This window comes from Nerophis ophidion, linkage group LG26, assembly GCF_033978795.1.
Source record: "Nerophis ophidion isolate RoL-2023_Sa linkage group LG26, RoL_Noph_v1.0, whole genome shotgun sequence".
NCBI lineage: Eukaryota > Metazoa > Chordata > Actinopteri > Syngnathiformes > Syngnathidae > Nerophis > Nerophis ophidion.
In genome coordinates, this window is record NC_084636.1 from 16,355,144 (window position 1) to 16,373,462 (window position 18,319).

An 18,319-nucleotide genomic window follows, 5' to 3' on the forward strand; every position below is an offset into this window, starting at 1 on the left:
GCCACCGTCAAATTTTCATTGGTTGACGTGTGTGTGTGACGATTGCTGATATACGCCTCGTCTCTTACGTGAATGAGATAAATAATAATATTTGATATTTTACGGTAATGTGTTAATAATTTCACACACAGGTGTCTGTGTGTGAAACACAGTCTGCACCCCCACTCCAGGGCCAAGGCTAAGACCGATTTTTTATTTTATTTTATTTTAATCTTCTATTCTTTTCTCCCCCCCCAGTTCACCTGTATGTCATCTTTTTTGTAAGGGGCGCTGGAAGCCGGCAGACCCATCAGCGATCCTGTTCGGTCTGCCTGTAATGTTTGTCTGATCTTGAATGGGATTGTGCTGAAAATTTTCCTGAAGGAACTCTCCTGACGGAATAAATAAAGTACTATCTAATCTAATCTAATCTAAAGGTCGCTCCAGAGTATAAATCGCACCCCCGGCCAAACTATGAAAAAAACTGCGATTTATTATCCGGAAAATACAGTAGATTGAGATAAAACTTGAATTGGGAAAAAAACATTCTATTTATTAACACAAAACACAAACAGTGCAAGAAAGCGCTGATGTCAACTAACGAACCTCCAGCTGGTGGACTGGAACTCGAAAAAATTACCAGGAAGCAGAAAAGAGAGAGCCTGGAGTGAATCACTCCTTGCTAAAAGAGAAGAGAGAATGTCCGCTCTGAGATTGGTAGGTTGTGAGTTCAAACCCCGGCCGAGTCATACCAAAGACTATAAAAATGGGACCCATTAACTCCCTGCTTGGCAGTCAGCATCAAGGGTTGGAATTGGGGGTTAAACCACCAAAATGATTCCCGAGCACGGCCACCAACGCTGCCCACTGCTCCCCTCACCTCCCAGGGGGTAGCACAAGGGGATGGGTCAAACGCAGAGAGTAATTGCATGACTATCAGTGGTACTTCAGCTTTAACATGTATCTTCACTTTGCAGGAAAGCAACAACATGGTGGTCCCTGCCATGCAGCTCGCCAGCAAGATCCCCGACATGTCTGTGCAGCTTTGGTCCTCTGCGTTATTAAAGGGTTCGACCACAAGCTCTCTTTTTTTTTTGGAAACAAATAATGATTTGTTTTGAAAGCCATAACACGGTTGATCGCGCTTGCAGATTTAAACAAGGCGCTTGGCAACACCATGGACGCCCACGAAGCAGCCCAGATGCACCAGAACTTCTCCCAGCAGCTTCTGCAGGACCACATCGCAGCCTGCAGCCTTCCCGAGCACAATCTCATCAGCGTATGTTAAGATAACGTCTTTCTCCGCCGCCATTTTTACTGTCGACTCTAATATACCGCACCTCTTTGATGTTGTAGTGGACCGATGGCCCTCCTCCTGTCCAGATCCAAGCCCAGAACGGCCCCACTACCAGCCTAGCAAGCCTGCTATGAGGAGGACTTTGTATGTATGTGTGTGTGACTGTGAGTGCGTATGTATGTAGTTGGTACATTGTCACACGCAACCAAATGACATCTTAAAAGTTTCTATCATTTTAGTCCAGATTAGAATACAGTGGTACCGCGGTTTTTGTATAATTCGGTTTTACACCAACATTTTTATCAAGAATGTCTGTTATAGTACGAATCAAGGATGTCTGTTATAGTATGAATAAACACATTCGTAATAAACACATTCGTACTATAACAGACAATCTTGATTCGTACTATAACAGACATTCTTGATGAAAATGTTGAAATTTTTATCAAGAATGTCTGTTATAGTACGAATAAACACATTTTTTAAAATTCAGTCCTATAGACACAGCTCTAATATACAGTAAAATTCCAATCGAAGTCAACAAGGCTCTGGTTTCCAGAGTGTCAGCGAATTCACCACGCCTCTATGGTAAATTTAGCCAAACAATCAAGAGTATTATGGCACTTACTGGCTGCCCTCTGTAGTTTGGGACAGAGCCTCGTCTTGCACTAATAGCTTGATTGCAGAAGTGGAATTTGTGGGCTCTGAGAGAGTTGCAAGCGTAGCAGAGTCACGACGGTGACTTTGAGTAGAATTTTACTGTATTTTAGATAGGGGTGTAACGGTACACTAAAATTTCGGTTCGGTACGTACCTCGGTTTAGAGGTCACGGTTCGGTTCATTTTCGGTACAGTAAGAAAACAACAAAATATACATTTTTTGGTCATTTATTTACCAAATTTGTAAACAATGGCTTTATCCTTTTAACATTGGGTACATTATTATAATCCTACCCACGTTAATCCACATTAAACCGCCTCAAATTGGTTTTTTTATTAAATAAAATGACAAAACCTTTCTTATACTTATAAAAAGTGCAACATTAAACAGTTTCAAGTCAACTCATCATGCTTAATTTATTACAGCATTTGGGAAGTCTGTAGATGACTTTTATTATACACATGCACACACGCGCACACACACACGCACAGCAAAATGAGCTAACGTAACGCTAAAAGATAATTAGCCTTCACCTCAACTATGAGAGAGCTGAGCTACAGTTTAAGTTTCTAGAAGGTCAACGGGCTCAAAGTGATGTTTGTAATAGTTGTGACTGGGAAGGGTTTTTTATAATTTGGGGAGTGTACGATGTCAGCTGCTCACCTGCTAAACACATATCTGCTCATCTCGATGCCGTAGCACTGACTCCATGCTATCTAAATACGCACTGCTGATTGGCTGTTACATCGCTCTGAATACGCACTGCTGATTGGCTTTGTATGTAACCAATCATATGGTTGTGTGGGCGGACAATACTGGGTGCTCACTGCTCAGACAGAGGCAGTTGCAGAGTAGCTTGTTAAGACTTTAGTTTACAAACTCGTTCGATACACCTTCGTACCGAACCGAAACCCCCTTACCGAAACGGCTCAATACAAATACACGTACCGTTACACCCCTAATTTTAGAGTTTTGTCTATATGACTGAATTTTGAAAAATGTGTTAATTTGTACCATGACAGACATTGTTGATGAAAATGTCAACATTTTCATAAACAATGTCTGTTATGGTACGAATAACATTTTTTTTTTAAATTCAGTCATATTGACAAAGCTCTCAAATACAGTAAAATTCCAATCGAAGTCAACGAGACTGTGGTTTCCACCGTGTGAGCGAATGCACCACACCAATGGTAAGTTACTAGCGTTGCAGAGTCACGGCGGTGCGATTGCATAAGTTGACGTAAACAAAGTTGTGTTTTTGCTACAAGACGGGTGACATTACCGGGGCGGTATGGCTCAGTTGGTAGAGCAGCCGTGCCAGCAACTTGAGGGTTCCAGGTTCCATCCCCGCTTCAGCCATCCTAGTCACTGCCGTTGTGTCACCTTATTTAATCGCACCTTCGTGACTCTGCAACGCTTGTAACTCTTTCAGAGCCCACAAATTCCACCTCTGCAATCAAGCTGTTAGTGCAAGTCGAGGCTCTCTCCCAAACTACAGAGGACAGCCAGCAAGTGCCATAATACCCTTGATTGTTTGGCCATACTTCTGGTAGAGGCATGGTGCATTTGCTGACACTCTGGAAACCAGAGCGTCGTTGACTTTCATTGGAATTTTACTGTATATTAGAGTTTTGTCTATATGACTGAATTTATTAAAAAATTTGTGAAAATGTTACCATTTTCTTCAAGAATGTCTGTTATAGTACGAATAAACACATTCGTAATAAACGCATTCGTACTATAACAGACATTCTTGATGAAAATGTCGACATTTTCATCAAGAATGTCTTTTGTGGTACGAATAAACACATTTTTTTAAATTCAGTCATATTGACAAAGCTCTAATATACAGTAAAATTCCAATTGAAGTCAACGAGACTCCAGAGTGTCAGCGAATGCACCACACCTATGGTAAGTTACAAGCGTTGCAGAGTCACGGCGGTGCGAATGCATAAGTTGACGTAAACAAAGTTGTGTTTTTGGCTACAAGACGAGTGACATTACCGGGGCGGTACAGCTCGGTTGGTAGAGCAGCCGTGCCAGCAACTTCGAGCCCACAAATTCCACCTCTGCAATCAAGCTGTTAGTGCAAGACGAGGCTCTCTCCCAAACTACAGAGAAAAAAGCTAGTAAGCGCCATAATACTCTTGATTGTTTGGCTAAACTTATGGTAGTGGCATGGTGCATTTGCTGACACTCTGGAAACCAGAGTCTCATTGACTTTCATTGACATTTTACTGTATAAGAGCTTTGTCTATATGACTGGATTGAAAAAAAAAAAAAAGTGTTAATTCGTACTATCATAGACATTCTTGATGAAAATGTTGACATTTTCATCAAGAATGTCTGCGATAGTACAAATAAACATTTGTAATATGACGGACTTTCTTGATGATAATGTCAGCATTTTCATCAAGAATGTCTTTTATAGTACGAATAAACACATTTTTTTTAAATTCAGTCATATTGACAAAGTTCTATTGTACAGTAAAATTACAATCAAAGTTGACAAGACTCTGGTTTCCAGAGTGTCAGCGAATGCACCACGCCTCTATGGTAAATTTAGCCAAACAATCAAGAGTATTATGACATTTACTGGCTGTCCTCTGTAGTTTGGGAGAGAGCCTCGTCTTGCACTAATAGCTTGATTGCAGAAGTGGAATTTGTGGGCTCGAAGAGAGTTACAAGCGTTGCAGAGTCACGACGAAGTTGACGTAAACAAAGTGTGTTTTTGGCTTCAAGACGAGTGACATTACCGGGGCGGTATAGCACGGTTGGCAGAGCGGCCGTGCCAGCAACTTGACGGTTCCAGGTTCCATAGCCGCTTACACCATCCTAGTCACTGCCATTGTGTCCTTGGGCAAGACACTTTACCCGCCTGCTCCCAATGCCACCCACACTGCTTTAAATGTAACTTAGATATTGGGTTTCACTATGTAAAGCGCTTTCGAGTAACTAGAGAAAAGATCTATATAAATATAATTCACTTCACTTTGACAAATAGGGTGAGAAACTCCATTGAGTTTCAGAAAGTAAAGCAAGGAGGTGGTGTTTGTGAGTTCATCCCCTGCTACCTTCTCTCCCATGCCACTCATCGCCAACAGGAGCTTTTAACAGAGTAAGTATTTCTTAATCCATATCATGCATTTTTGTGTTAACATTTATGTGTGCCTGGAGCATATACATTGAATTTACATTATTTGACTTTCAACCGAGCCTTTGGAAGAGATTAATTACCAAAAACCAAGGTACCACTGTCGATCATAGTTCCTGGTTCACTGCTACCACGTTAATTTGCTGTGGAACAATGACCACTACTGCTTGTCTAGTTTGAGCTGGACTCTGAGAACTTCTCCACTTCCACCGTTGAGACCCCTTCCTCTTCCTTTTCCATTTCTCGGGAAAACCAGGTGACGGGTAGACAAGAGGGTAGTAAAGATATAGAAGTACTTAATTTATTCATGTCAATATTTTTGTATTCTGTTGTTAAATATTCGACCATCATACTTTCATTGCAATTGTTTTGGTTTGGTGTGGATGCATTTGTTTTCCACGTATGGAAGTTACTGATGTGGACTCCTTGTACATTAGTCTCTGACCTGGGTTTGCAAATAAGATATTCTGGGTAGATATTTTTTGCACAAAATCCATATTAGAGAAGTAAAGACATGTTGTAATATATTTTTCACACAATAATCAGTTGAAACGTCATGAAATGTTTTTTGCAATTTTTTTCGGCGTGAATGCATTTCTTAAAAAACAAACAAAAAACAAGCGTTCGGTTTTCATTATCAATCGTTTCCATGTCTAAGTTGAGTTTTATAATATCATTGTGTTGTGGCTTTTTTTGAAGATGACACTTATTTTTTTTCTTTTTCATAATATATTGAATTGATGTATTCATTTTTACAAAGTTCAGGTGTTTTTCAGCTAACTGTAACCTCCAGGTTGATTTTTGTTTTTTTTTACATTTTATGGTCCCTGTTCTACTCTGTTTCCTTGACAGTTTTTTCTGTACAAATTTGCCACTCATTGAACATTTTATTGTACAGTGACATTTTATAAAATTCAATTTAGAAAAGTGTCATGTATTTTTAGCCCTAATTATGTAGAATAAACTCAATGCTTCGTATTTAAGGCACTGTTATGGACACAGTTTAAACTTGAGTACTAGTTGAACTCTATTAATATCTACGTTTTTATTGCTCATGTTTTCAATAATTTTCCAATAAAAGTGTAAAATATGGAAGACGTTTTTGGCAATGCCTCATTCTGTTTGGATGAAAGCCTTACTCCAACAACTACCACCTCAAAATATTTGTGTACCAATGTTTGTGCTACCTGAAATGAGTGAAGCATTATTTCAGAAAAATAACAATTTTAGTGCAATTTGAGCAAATCCAGTGAATATATGTATGCTATATTCATATGTTCTGTACATACAGTACAGGCCAAAAGTTTGGACACACCTCATTTCAATGTGTTTTCTTTATTTTCATGACTATTTACATTTTAGATTGTCACTGAAGGCATTAAAACTGAAGTGAAATCGCTTTCAGGTGACTACATCTTCAAGCTCATCGAGAGAATGCCAAGAGTGTGCGAACAAGTAATCAGAGCAAAGGGTGGCTATTCTGAAGAAACTAAAATATAAAACATATTTTCAGTTGTTTCAGCTTTTTTTTTGTTAAGTACATAACTCTGTGTGTTCATTTACAGTTTTGATGCCTTCAGTGACAATCTACAATGTAAATCAAGGATCCCCAAACTACGGCCCGCCAGCGTCCAAAATCTGGCCCAAGGGAAGTCCCAAGTTTTGAAAAAATATATAAACAATTATTTTTGATTATTTTTTCAAATCTGTCCTTTCTGATTGATTTTCTTCTGCTTGTTACTCTGTCTCCTAGCCGCTCAGGCAAATCATACTGTCTAAAAATGCATTTTTCCATCGATGGAGTGGGCACTTGATGTCCTTTTTTTCAGTCAATTAATGCGTGAGGAATATGTATGTATGTGTGTATATTTGTGACTATATGTAGATGTGTATGTATATATATTTATATAAAATCTATATATATCTATATGTATGTATATATATATAAATGTATGTATATATATATGTGTGTGTGTATGTATATATATGTGTGTGTATATATATGTGTGTGTGTATATATGTATATCTATACATATATATGTATATATACATGTATATATATGTGTGTGTGTATGTATATATATGTGTGTGTATATATATGTGTGTGTGTATATATGTATATCTATACATATATATGTATATATACATGTATATATATGTGTGTGTATATATATATGTACGTATATATGTATAGCTATACATATATATATATGTATATAGACATATATATGTCTATATACATATATATACTTATATTTGTATATATGTATTTATATGCATATATTTGTATATATGTATGTGTATATATATGTATGTTTGTGTGTATATACATATATATATATATATGTATATCTATATATATTGGTAGGTAGGCAACCCGGCCCCCGGCCAAATTATTTTATCTCACTGTGGCCTCGAGTCAATAAGTTTGGGGACCACTGATGTAAATAGTCATGAAAATAAAACGTATTGAATGAGGAGGTGTGTCCAAACGTTTGGCCTGTACTATATATATTTTATTCATATAATATATTAGATCTTTCACTAATTCAATTTGTCCCCTGTAGCACACAACTAACAAGATGTAGAGTATTGATCCTACATTGGATTGTTTTGAGCATTTTTAATGCACCTAAAAAAGACGGTCCCCATTGTTCTGCATGCAGCCCGAAATGGAAAAGGTTTGGGGTAAAAACTATCCATCCATCCATTTTCTACCGCTTATTCCCTTTCGGGGTCGCGGGGGGCGCTGGCGCCTATCTCAGCTACAATCGGGCGGAAGGCGGGGTACACCCTGGACAAGTCGCCACCTCATCGCAGGGCCAACACAGATCGACAGACAACATTCACACTCACATTCACACACTAGGGCCAATTTAGTGTTGCCAATCAACCTATCCCCAGGTGCATGTCTTTGGAGGTGGGAGGAAGCCGGAGTACCCTGAGGGAACCCACGCATTCACGGGGAGAACATGCAAACTCCACACAGAAAGATCCCGAGCCTGGATTTGAACCCAGGACTGCAGGACCTTCGTATTGTGAGGCAGACGCACGAACCCCTATTCCACCGTGAAGCCCGGGTAAAAACTAATCAAGATAAAATAAGTTGTTATATGAGGAGGTCTCCAAATTTAAAGTATAACCTGAACCCTGATATGTCTACCCAAGCTAGAATTTCTTCCTGTCACACACACACACACACACCAGTACGCCAAATAATTAAGTCAGTGATTGTACGTGAGGTATTTCTCCACTTATGCCAGAAAATCACTTCATATAATATTAATATTCAAACACTGTTTTCAAACTTTCATGTTACAGGAGACAAAATATTAAATGTACTTGTAAATAGAACCCCTGCCTTGTTTTTAATGAATATCTAAGCCTACGACGCTACTGTATTTTAACACAGTACAGTTTTATTTAAGGACAGTTTCATTTAATCTTTAAAAACTATCCGTCCATTTTCTACCGCTTGTCCTGTTCAGGGTCGCGGGGGGTGCTGGAGCATATGTTGAAGGTTATTTTACTACAATGTTTATTTAACTTTTAATGTGCAAATAACTGTATGTGACTCATTTAAGTACAGTTTTATTTTCCTACATTCAAACACAGTCTTACTGTTCAAAATATGTGTGATGTTGTAGTGGCCATTAATATGAAATCAATCGACTTGTTAAATAACACCTATTTTAATTAATCCTTACGCCTACTTCGCTACTGTATTTTAATTTTAGTAATGACGATGATACTTGAGGAGCTAAGTGTTTTCTGAGGTGGTACTTGGTGAAAAATAAAACCTCTGCCTTGTTTTTAATGAATATCTAAGCCTACTACGCTACTGTGTTTTAATTTTGATCAATATGACGGTACTTGAAGAGCCAAGTGTTTTCTGAGGTGGTACTTGATGTACAGTTTTAAGGACATTTTCATTTAATCTTTAAAAACTGTATGTTGAAGGTTATTTTACTCTATTTAACTTTGATGTGCAATTAATTTGATTTGAGTCATTTAAGTACAGTGTTTTATTTTTCATCCATCCATCTTCCTCCACTTATCCGAGGTCAGGTCACGGGGGCAGCAGCCTAAGCACGGAAATCCAGACTTCTCTCTCCCAAGCCACTTCGTCCAGCTCTTCCAGGGGGATCCCGAGGCGTTCCCAGGCCAGCCGGGAGACATAGTATTTTTCTTATGTTCAAACACAGTCTTACTGTTCAAACTTCACATGGACAAAGATAAAAGCTTCTGGAGGAAAGTTCTGCGGTCAAATGAATAAAAAATTAAGCTGTTTGGCAACATTGCCCAGCAATATGTTTGGAGGAGAAAAGGTGAGGCCTTTAAACCCAGGAACACCACTCCTACCGTCAAGCATGGTGGTGGTAGTATTATGCTCTGGGCCTGTTTTGCTGCCAATGGAACTGGTGCTTTACAGAGAGTAAATGAGACAATGAAAAAGGAGGATTACCTCCAATTTATTCAGGACAACCTAAAATCATTAGCCCGGAGGTTGGGTCTTGGACGCAGTTGGGTGTTCCAACAGGACAATGACCCCAAACACACGTCAAAAGTGGTATAGGAATGGCTCAATCAGGATAGAATTAAGGTTTTAGAATGCCCCTCCTAAAGCCTTGACTTAAACATGTGGACAATGCTGAAGAAACAAGTCCATGTCAGAAAACCAACACATTTAGCTGAACCTCACCAATTTTGTCAAGACAAGTGGTCAAAAATTCAACCAGAAGCTTGTGGATGGCTACCAAAAGCGCCTTATTGCAGTGAAACTTGCTAAGGGACATGTAAACAAATATGAACATTGCTGTATGTATACTTTTGACCCAGCAGATTTGGTCACATTTTCAGTAGACCCATAATAAATTCATAAAAGACCCAAACTTCATAAACGCTTTTTGTGACCAACAAGTATGTGCTCCAATCACTCTATCACAAAAATATAAGAGTTGTAGAAATTATTGGAAACTCAAGACAGTCATGACATTATGTTCTTTACAAGTGTACGTAAACTTTTGACCACGACTGTACTTGAGGAGCCAAGTGTTTTCCAAGTAGAGATGCAGAACAGCAACACTGGCACCTGGAAAAAGTCTCATAGGTGGTTAGCAAAATAATATTTAATTTAGAATAAGGGTATTTAATGAAGCAGAGCCATCTCACAACTGTTATTTAGCTAAGAAGTATGCATTTTATAATAGAGGTAATTATTGTTATTATTCATTATCAATAGTGCTATTTCTATTGGTATTTGTATTGCTCCATTTGTAGTGAAATAATGCTCATTGCCATTTTGTATTATTATTTATTTCGCTAACTGCTTCTTTGCAATCACTTTTACTATCATATGTGTACACATCCTATTTGCTGATGTTGCTCTATTTTTGTTTTTGTGGGGTGGTATGGCTCGGTTGGTAGAGTGGCCGTGCCAGCTTCTGCCATCCTAGACACTGCCGTTGTGTCCTTTGGGCAAGACACTTCACCCACCGGCTCCCAGTGCCCCCCACACTGGTTTAAAGGTTACTTTGATATTGGGTTTCACTATGTAAAAGCACTTTGAGTCAATAGAGAAAAGCGCTATATAAATATAATTCACTTAAGTCACATATGGACATCTACAAACCCCGTTGCCATATGAGTTGGGAAATTGTGTTAGATGTAAATATAAACGGAATACAATGATTTGTGAATCATTTTCAACCCATATTCAGTTGAATATACTACAAAGACAAGATATTTGATGTTCAAACTGATAAACTTTTTTTTGCCAATAATCATTAACTTTAGAATTTGATGCCAGCAACACGTGACACAGAAGTTGGGAATGGTGGCAATAAATACTGATAATGTTGAGAAATGCTCATCAAACACTTATTTTGAACATCCCACAGGTTTGCAGGCTAATTGGGAACAGTTGGGTGCCATGATTGGGTATAAAAGCAGCTTCCATGAAATGCTAAGACATTCACAAACAAGGATGGGGCGAGGTACACCAATTTGTAAGCAAATTGTCGAACAGTTTTAGAACAACATTTCTCAACGAGCTATTGCAAGGAATTTAGAGAGTTTACCATCCACGGTCCGTAAAATTATCAAAAGGTTCAGAGAATCTGGAGCAATCACTGCACGTAATCGATGATAATACGGACCTTTGAACCCTCAGGCGGTACTGCATCAAAAACCGACATCAGTGTGTAAAAGATATCACCACATGGGCTCAGGAACGCTTCAGAAAACCACTGTCAGTAACCTACAGTTGGTTGCTACATCTGTAAGTGCAAGTTAAAACTCTACTATGCAAAGCGAAAGCCATTTATTAGCAACACCCAAGAACGCCGCCGGCTTCGCTGGGCCCGAGCTCATCTAAGATGGACTGATGCAAAGTGGAAAAGTGTTCTGTGGTCTGACGAGTCCTCATTTCAAATGATATTTGGAAACTGTGGACATGGTGTCCTCCGGAAAAAAAGAGTAAAAAAAACATCCGGATTGTTATAGGCGCAACGTTCAAAAGCCAGCATCTGTGATGGTATGGCATGGGTAACTTACACATCTGTGAAGGCACCATAAATGCTGAAAGGTCCATACAGGTTTTGGCGCAACATATGTTGTCATCCAAGCAACGTTATTATGGACGCCCCTGCTTATTTCAGCAAAAGAATGCCAAGCCATGTGTTACAACAGCGTGGCTTCGTAGTAAAAGAGTGCGGGGACTTTTCTGGGCCGCCTGCAGTCCAGACCTGTCTCCCATCGAAAATGTGTGGCGCATTTTGAAGCGTAAAATACAACAAAAAGACCCCGGACTGTTGAATAACTTAAGCTGTGAATCAAGCAAGAATGGTAAATAATTCCACTTTCAAAGCTTTAACAATTAGTTTCCTCAGTTCTCAAATGTTTATTGAGTGTTGTTAAAAGAAAAGGTGATGTAACAGTGGTGAACACGCACATTCCCAACTACTTTGGCACGTATTGCAGCCATGAAATTCTAAGTTAATTATTATTTGCAAAAAAAAAAAGTTTATGAACAGTTTAAACATCAAATATCTTGTCTTTGTAGTGCATTCAATTGAATATGGGTTGAAAAGGATTTGCAAATCATTGGGGAATAAGCGGTAGATGGATGTATTGCGTTTATATTCACATCTAACACAATTTCCGAACTCATATGGAAACGGGGTTTGTACATTAACCATATGATTTACCTGAGTAGCTGGTTATAGGACAAAAAACAAGCCATCCATCCATCCATTTCCTACCGCTTTTCCCTTTTTTAGGGTCTCTGGAGCCTATCTCAGCTGCATTCAGGCGGAAGGCGGTATACACCCTGGACAAGTCGCCACCTCATCGCAGGGCCAACACAGATAGACAGACAACATTCACACTCACATTCACACACTAGGGCCAATTTAGTGTTGCCAATCAACCTATCCCCAGGTGCATGTCTTTGGAAGTGGGAGGAAGCCGGAGTACCCGGAGGGAACCCACACAGTCACGGGGAGAACATGCAAACTCCACACAGAAAGATCCCAAACCCGGGATTAAACCCAGGACTATTCAGGACCTTCGTTTTGGGAGGCAGACACACTAACCCCCGTACCACCGTGCTGCCCTGTATGTTATATATTACTTATTATTATTATTGTCTATTGTGAGCAAACTGTGGTTCTGAATTTCCCCCAGGGATCAATAAATTACTTTCTATTCTAATCTATTCTATTCCAGTAGTTCTCAATCTTTTTTCAGTGATGTACCCTCTGTGAACATTTTTTTGAATTCAAGTACCCCCTAATCAGAGCAAGGCATTTTTGGTTGAAAAAAATAGATAAAGAAGTAAAATACAGCACTATGTCATCAGTTTATGATTTATTAAATTGTCTAACAGTGCAAAATATTGCTCATTTGTAGTGGTCTTTCTTGAACTATTTGGAAAAAAAGATATAAAAATAACTAAAAACTTGTTGAAAAATAAACAAGTGATTCAATTATAAATAAAGATTTCTACACATAAGTAATCATCAACTTAAAGTGCCCTCTTTGGGGATTGTAATAGAGATCCATCTGGATTCATGAATTTAATTCTAAAGATTTCTTAAAAAAAAAAATCTTTAACATCAATATTTATGGAACATGTCCACAAAAAATCTAGCTGTCAACACTGAATATTGCATTGTTGCATTTCTTTTCCCAGTTTATGAACTTACATTCATATTTTGTTGAAGTATTATTCAATAAATATATTTATAAAGGATTTTTGAATTGTTGTTATTTTTAGAATATATAAAAAAAATCTCTCGTTTCCTTGGCATACCTTCAAGTACCCCCAGGGGTACTCGTACCCCCATTTGAGAACCACTGTTCTATTCTATTCTAATGGGGATCCTTCATAAAAATAAAAAATAAAATGCCATAACTTTTTTAGCATTCAGTCAGACATTGTGAGGTTTTGTATTAGTGTTCCTAAAAATAGATATACCGACGCCCCAGACACATTTGTTTTCTTCTCTAAATGTGGCCCCCGATTGAAAATAATTGCCCAGGCCTGCTTTCCGGCCAACGTTTTGGGAAATCCAACATTTCCTGTGTGTGCGTGAACGCAGCATGACGTCGCCAGTGTGGTGGCACACAGCAGCGAGCGGAGTGGCAGTGGCGGACACAAGAGAAGGGCTTCCCCTGGATTTTTCTTTTTTTTTTTTTTCTCCTCCTCACTTTAACGCCATAAAAAACACCGACATAAAAGGGAGTCGCAGGGGAACTCGGCCAAGCAGCCCGCCAGTCTCCGTAAGTCCACTCATTCTTCCGCCGCCACAACTTATATAGCAGCTTGTGTGTTGACAACTTTCTCCGCCGCCGATGCTAGCCAGCTAGCCTAGCTCCATCGCGCGAGGTAACAGCGTGCGCGCGCACACACACGCACTAACACACACACCTAAAAAATATTAACCCCCAACTTCATTTAGGATGCTCCGTTCCAACTTGTCACGTCCATTCAAACCCTGGCGTCAACTGCGGTGCCATAAAAGTAGATATATAATATAGTTATTAACGCCAGACTGCGGAGATAAAAGGAGAGTCTGGGCAGGCAAGTGTCCGGAGAGTTAGCATGAGATCATTAGCACGCTAACTTAGCTCGTTAGCTAGCCCCCCCCCTTTTATTTATTTATTTATTTTTTTTTTTTTTTTAGGTGAGGTCATTGTCTTGTCGTGTATCGCTATTCGGGCCTTTTATTGAACTAATGTGTTTTATTTTTTAAATAATTAATTTAAAAAAAAAAGAACGCTGGTTGTTAATGACCACCGTGGCCTTAGTTAGCCGCCGCCGAGCGGACAGACAGGCAGCTTGTTATTAGTCAGCCATCAAGTCAACGTCTTCTTCTTCTTCTTCTTCTTGTTAACATCAAGTAAAGTTTACACGGACAAAAGTTGATTTTAAAACGTGACTACCGTATTTCCTTGAATAGCCGCCAGGGCGCTAATTAATTCAAAACCTCTTCTCACTCCTGCGCTTATTCAAGGCATGCGGTAAAAGTAAGCAGGCGCTAATAATTTTAAAACCTCTTCTCACCCCTGCGCTTACCATTGGCATGCAGTAAATAATTGAGTGTGATAAAAAAAAAAAATATATATATATTTTTTCTGCGGCCGCGGCCCGGTGGTTGGGGATCACTGCTCGACAACATGTCATCGTGCCCACCATGCTATCTATGTGCCAGTTGGACGCATGCATTTCCTTGCTTTTCATACGAGATTGCAATGCATACTTGGTCAACAACCATAACGTTTACATTGATGGTTGTGATATAAACAATTTAAAATCTCTTACTAATATGCGCCACACTCTGTGAACTCTAACTAAACAAGAATAACAAACACATTTCTGGAGAACATTGGCTCTGTAACACATTATAAACGCAACATAACAACTACCCACAATGGCATGCATCCATGACCCTTGACTATATTATACACGCGCCATCAACCCTGCCCACCTCAATCGACGCACCGAAAGCCAAGAATCATGGATACATTGCATCCTGGGTAATCCTTATGTTGCGTTTATAATGTGTTACAGAGCCGATGTTCTCCAGAAATGTGTTGGTTATTCTTGTTTGGTTAGGGTTCACAGAGTGTGGCGCATATTAGTAAGAGTGTTAAAATAGTTTTATATCACAACCATTAGTGTGATCTGTATGGCTGTGGAACAATACCCCTGGTTTACACATAGTAAAAGCAAATAAAAACCCTCCTCCGACATTTTGAAAATGACGTCAGGGGAAGCGTCACTCCTGACGTCACCAACTTGACCCGGCGGTAAAAGTAAGCATGCGCTTGTTAATTTGGGGAGTGAGTTTTACCCGGCAGTAATTCAAGGCAGGCGCATATTACATGCCCGGCGGCTATTCAAGGAAATACGGTACTTTTTTTTTTTTCCCCTCTAACATCACCGCCTGGGAGATCAATATAAACCAGGGGTGTTAAACGTACGGCCCGTGGGCCGGATCAGGCCCCCGAACAGGTTTTATCCTGGCCGCCGGATGAGTTTAAAAATGAGCCAGAATTTTTGAATGAAATAAACAGTTCTAAATGTGTCCGCAGCTCGATTGGTACCAGGCCGCAGAAGAATTTTTTTAAATTAATTTTTTTATTAAATCAACATAAAAAACACAAGATACACTCACAATTAGTGCACCAACCCAAAAAAACTCCCTTTTTCGTGACAAAAAACAACAACAACAAATAAACAAAAAAATCACCCACCCTGCTGGGCTGCGGGACAAATTATCAAGCGTTGACCGGTCCTCAGCTACAAAAAGGTTGGGGACCACTGCACTAGATGTCACAATAGCAATTATTTGTATCTTTGTAGATTATGCTTCAAGATAAACCACATATTAGTGCCCAAGTCAAACAAAATTAGCAAAATACATAAATAACATCATGTAATTTGATTTTGATATTATTTTTTTATCTTGATGGATTGAAAATTAACACCAATGAGTTAACTAAAGAACATTATCACGTAATTTATTCAGAAAGTATAAATAATACTATTAACTGCAACATGTAAGTGTAAAAAAACATAATTTGTACATTTTCAGATTTTGCTTGTTCTATTTTTAACAAGGAAAACAATCTGTAGTCTTTATTTTTAGGTTATCGTGCCGTGATTTTACCACTTCGGCCCACTTACGAGTAGATTTTTCTCCATGTGGCCCCCGATCTATAATGAGTTTCACACCCCTGATACAAACAGTCCGTTAAACGCGAATGGTGTGTGTGTAAAGGTTTTATTTTTTAAGCCACTGATCCTCAAACTTTGTCAGATTAGCTCAACCATGAAAAAGCCTTTTATGGAGGCGTAATGGTGGACGCTGTGTGTGCCTCCTCCGTGTTTGTTGTCGCTTTTTGGTCCACCAATCTGCTGACTTTTATAAAAAATAAAAAAATCGTCGTAATTGAAATTGATGTCTTGGCAATAAGTGTGGTGCCTGGTTTCCCCCTATTCTATTTAAGTTAAGTTAAAATACCAATGATTGTCACACACACTAGGGCCCAGTTTACACTAAGCCGGATAAGGTTATCCAGGGTAAATCCCACCTAACCTTATCCGTGTCCACACACACGCACACACAATACCACCGGCGCAACGCGACGTAATGCGCATGCCGGGAAAATGCACCCGTCATAGTCAAATCCGGTGTTGCTTTGTGTGCAAGTACTTAAATATAACTTATCTGAACAATATCCAGTGACTGCACGGTGGCAGAGGAGTTAGTGCGTCTGCCTCACAATACGAAGGTCCTGAGTAGTCCTGGGTTCAATCCCGGTGTCAAGCTAAACAAGTGCTCGCTGTGAAATAAGTGCCCAAGTGTGTCGGGGCATAGGCTAGCCAAATAATTGCCCCTGTGGCCTCAGTGAGAGTGCATATGAGGAGAAAAAACGTATCATACCAAAGTTACTGTGATATATATTGTCTTAGGCTATTAAATATGGAGAAACCCTAAGCCTAACCAGAGTCTCGCTAAATCACTACTAGGATGGTCTCTCTCTCGCTACACACACGTTGGTTTGGCAATGACGCTGCCCTGCCAAAAAACTACCCGGCGCACTGGACTGCATGCGCACAACCCCCCTGAGCACTTATTTCGCTGGGCACTTATTTCGCTTGACACCGGGCTTGGGATTTTTCTTTGTGGAGTTTGCATGTCATCCCCGTGAATGCGTGGGTTCCCTCCGAGTACTCCGGCTTCCTCCCACCTCCAAAGACATGCACCTGGGGATAAGTTGATTGGCAACACTAAATTAGCCCTAGTGTGTGAATGTGAGTGTGAATGTTGTCTATCTGTGTTGGCCCTGGGATGTGGTGGCGACTTGTCCAGGGTGTACCTCACCTTGCGCCCGATTGTAGCTGAGATAAGCACCAGCGCCCCCCGCAACCTCAAAGGGAATACGTGGTAGAAATGGATGGATGAATGGTATTGATTGAGACTTTAATTAGTAGAATGCACAGTACAGTCCATATTCCGTACAATTGACCACTAAATGGTAACACCCGAATAAGTTTTCCAACTTGTTTAAGTCAGGGTCCACGATAATTAATTCATGGTACATACAGTATATATATTATCAGCATAATAAAGTCATCACACAAGTTAATCAACAGAGTAGTTACATTATTTACAATCTGGGGGGTGGTATGTGGATGGGGTTGGGGGGGTTAGTATTGGTTGATATCGGCACTTCAGTCCATACTTGCCAACCCTCCCGATTTTCCCGGGAGACTTCTGAATTTCAGTGCCCCTCCCGAAAATCTCCCGGGCCAACCATTCTCACGAATTTCTCCTGATTTCCACCCGGACAACAATATTGGGGGCAGCGCCTTTAGCGTCCTCTACAACCTGTTGTCATGTCCGCCTTTTCTTCATACAACCAGCGTGCGGGCACAGTACCATAATATATACGGTTCCTACACACACATGTGAGATTGCAAGGCATACTTGACCAACAGCCATACAGGTCACACCGAGGGTGGCCGCATAAAAAACTTTAAAACTGTTACAAATGTGCGCCACAGTGTGAACACCACACAAACACATTTTAGGAGGACATTCACACCGTAACACAACAGAAAAAATACCCAGAAACCCTTGCAGCACTAACTCTTCTGGGATGCTACAATATACACCCCCGCTACCACCAGACCCCGCCCCCCCCACCCTGCC

The 18,319-nt window shown here is 39.8% G+C and overlaps 2 protein-coding genes across 2 annotated transcripts in view; both read left to right on the forward strand.

Annotated features, from left to right (window-relative positions):
• mau2 (MAU2 sister chromatid cohesion factor) overlaps positions 1-6,188 on the forward strand; it is a 30,273-nt gene extending 24,085 nt beyond the window's left edge. The window contains exons 16-18 of the mRNA XM_061888668.1: positions 957-1,047; positions 1,131-1,258; positions 1,336-6,188. Coding sequence (XP_061744652.1) covers positions 957-1,047; positions 1,131-1,258; positions 1,336-1,410 — 294 coding nt within the window. The 3' untranslated portion in view covers positions 1,411-6,188. The remainder of the gene's footprint in view (positions 1-956; positions 1,048-1,130; positions 1,259-1,335) is intronic.
• A 7,481-nt stretch (positions 6,189-13,669) lies between these two features.
• The window catches only part of gatad2ab (GATA zinc finger domain containing 2Ab), a 91,610-nt gene continuing 86,960 nt past the window's right edge, over positions 13,670-18,319 (forward strand). The window contains exon 1 of the mRNA XM_061888855.1: positions 13,670-13,877. Within this exon, the coding sequence (XP_061744839.1) occupies positions 13,698-13,877 (180 nt within the window). The 5' untranslated portion in view covers positions 13,670-13,697. The remainder of the gene's footprint in view (positions 13,878-18,319) is intronic.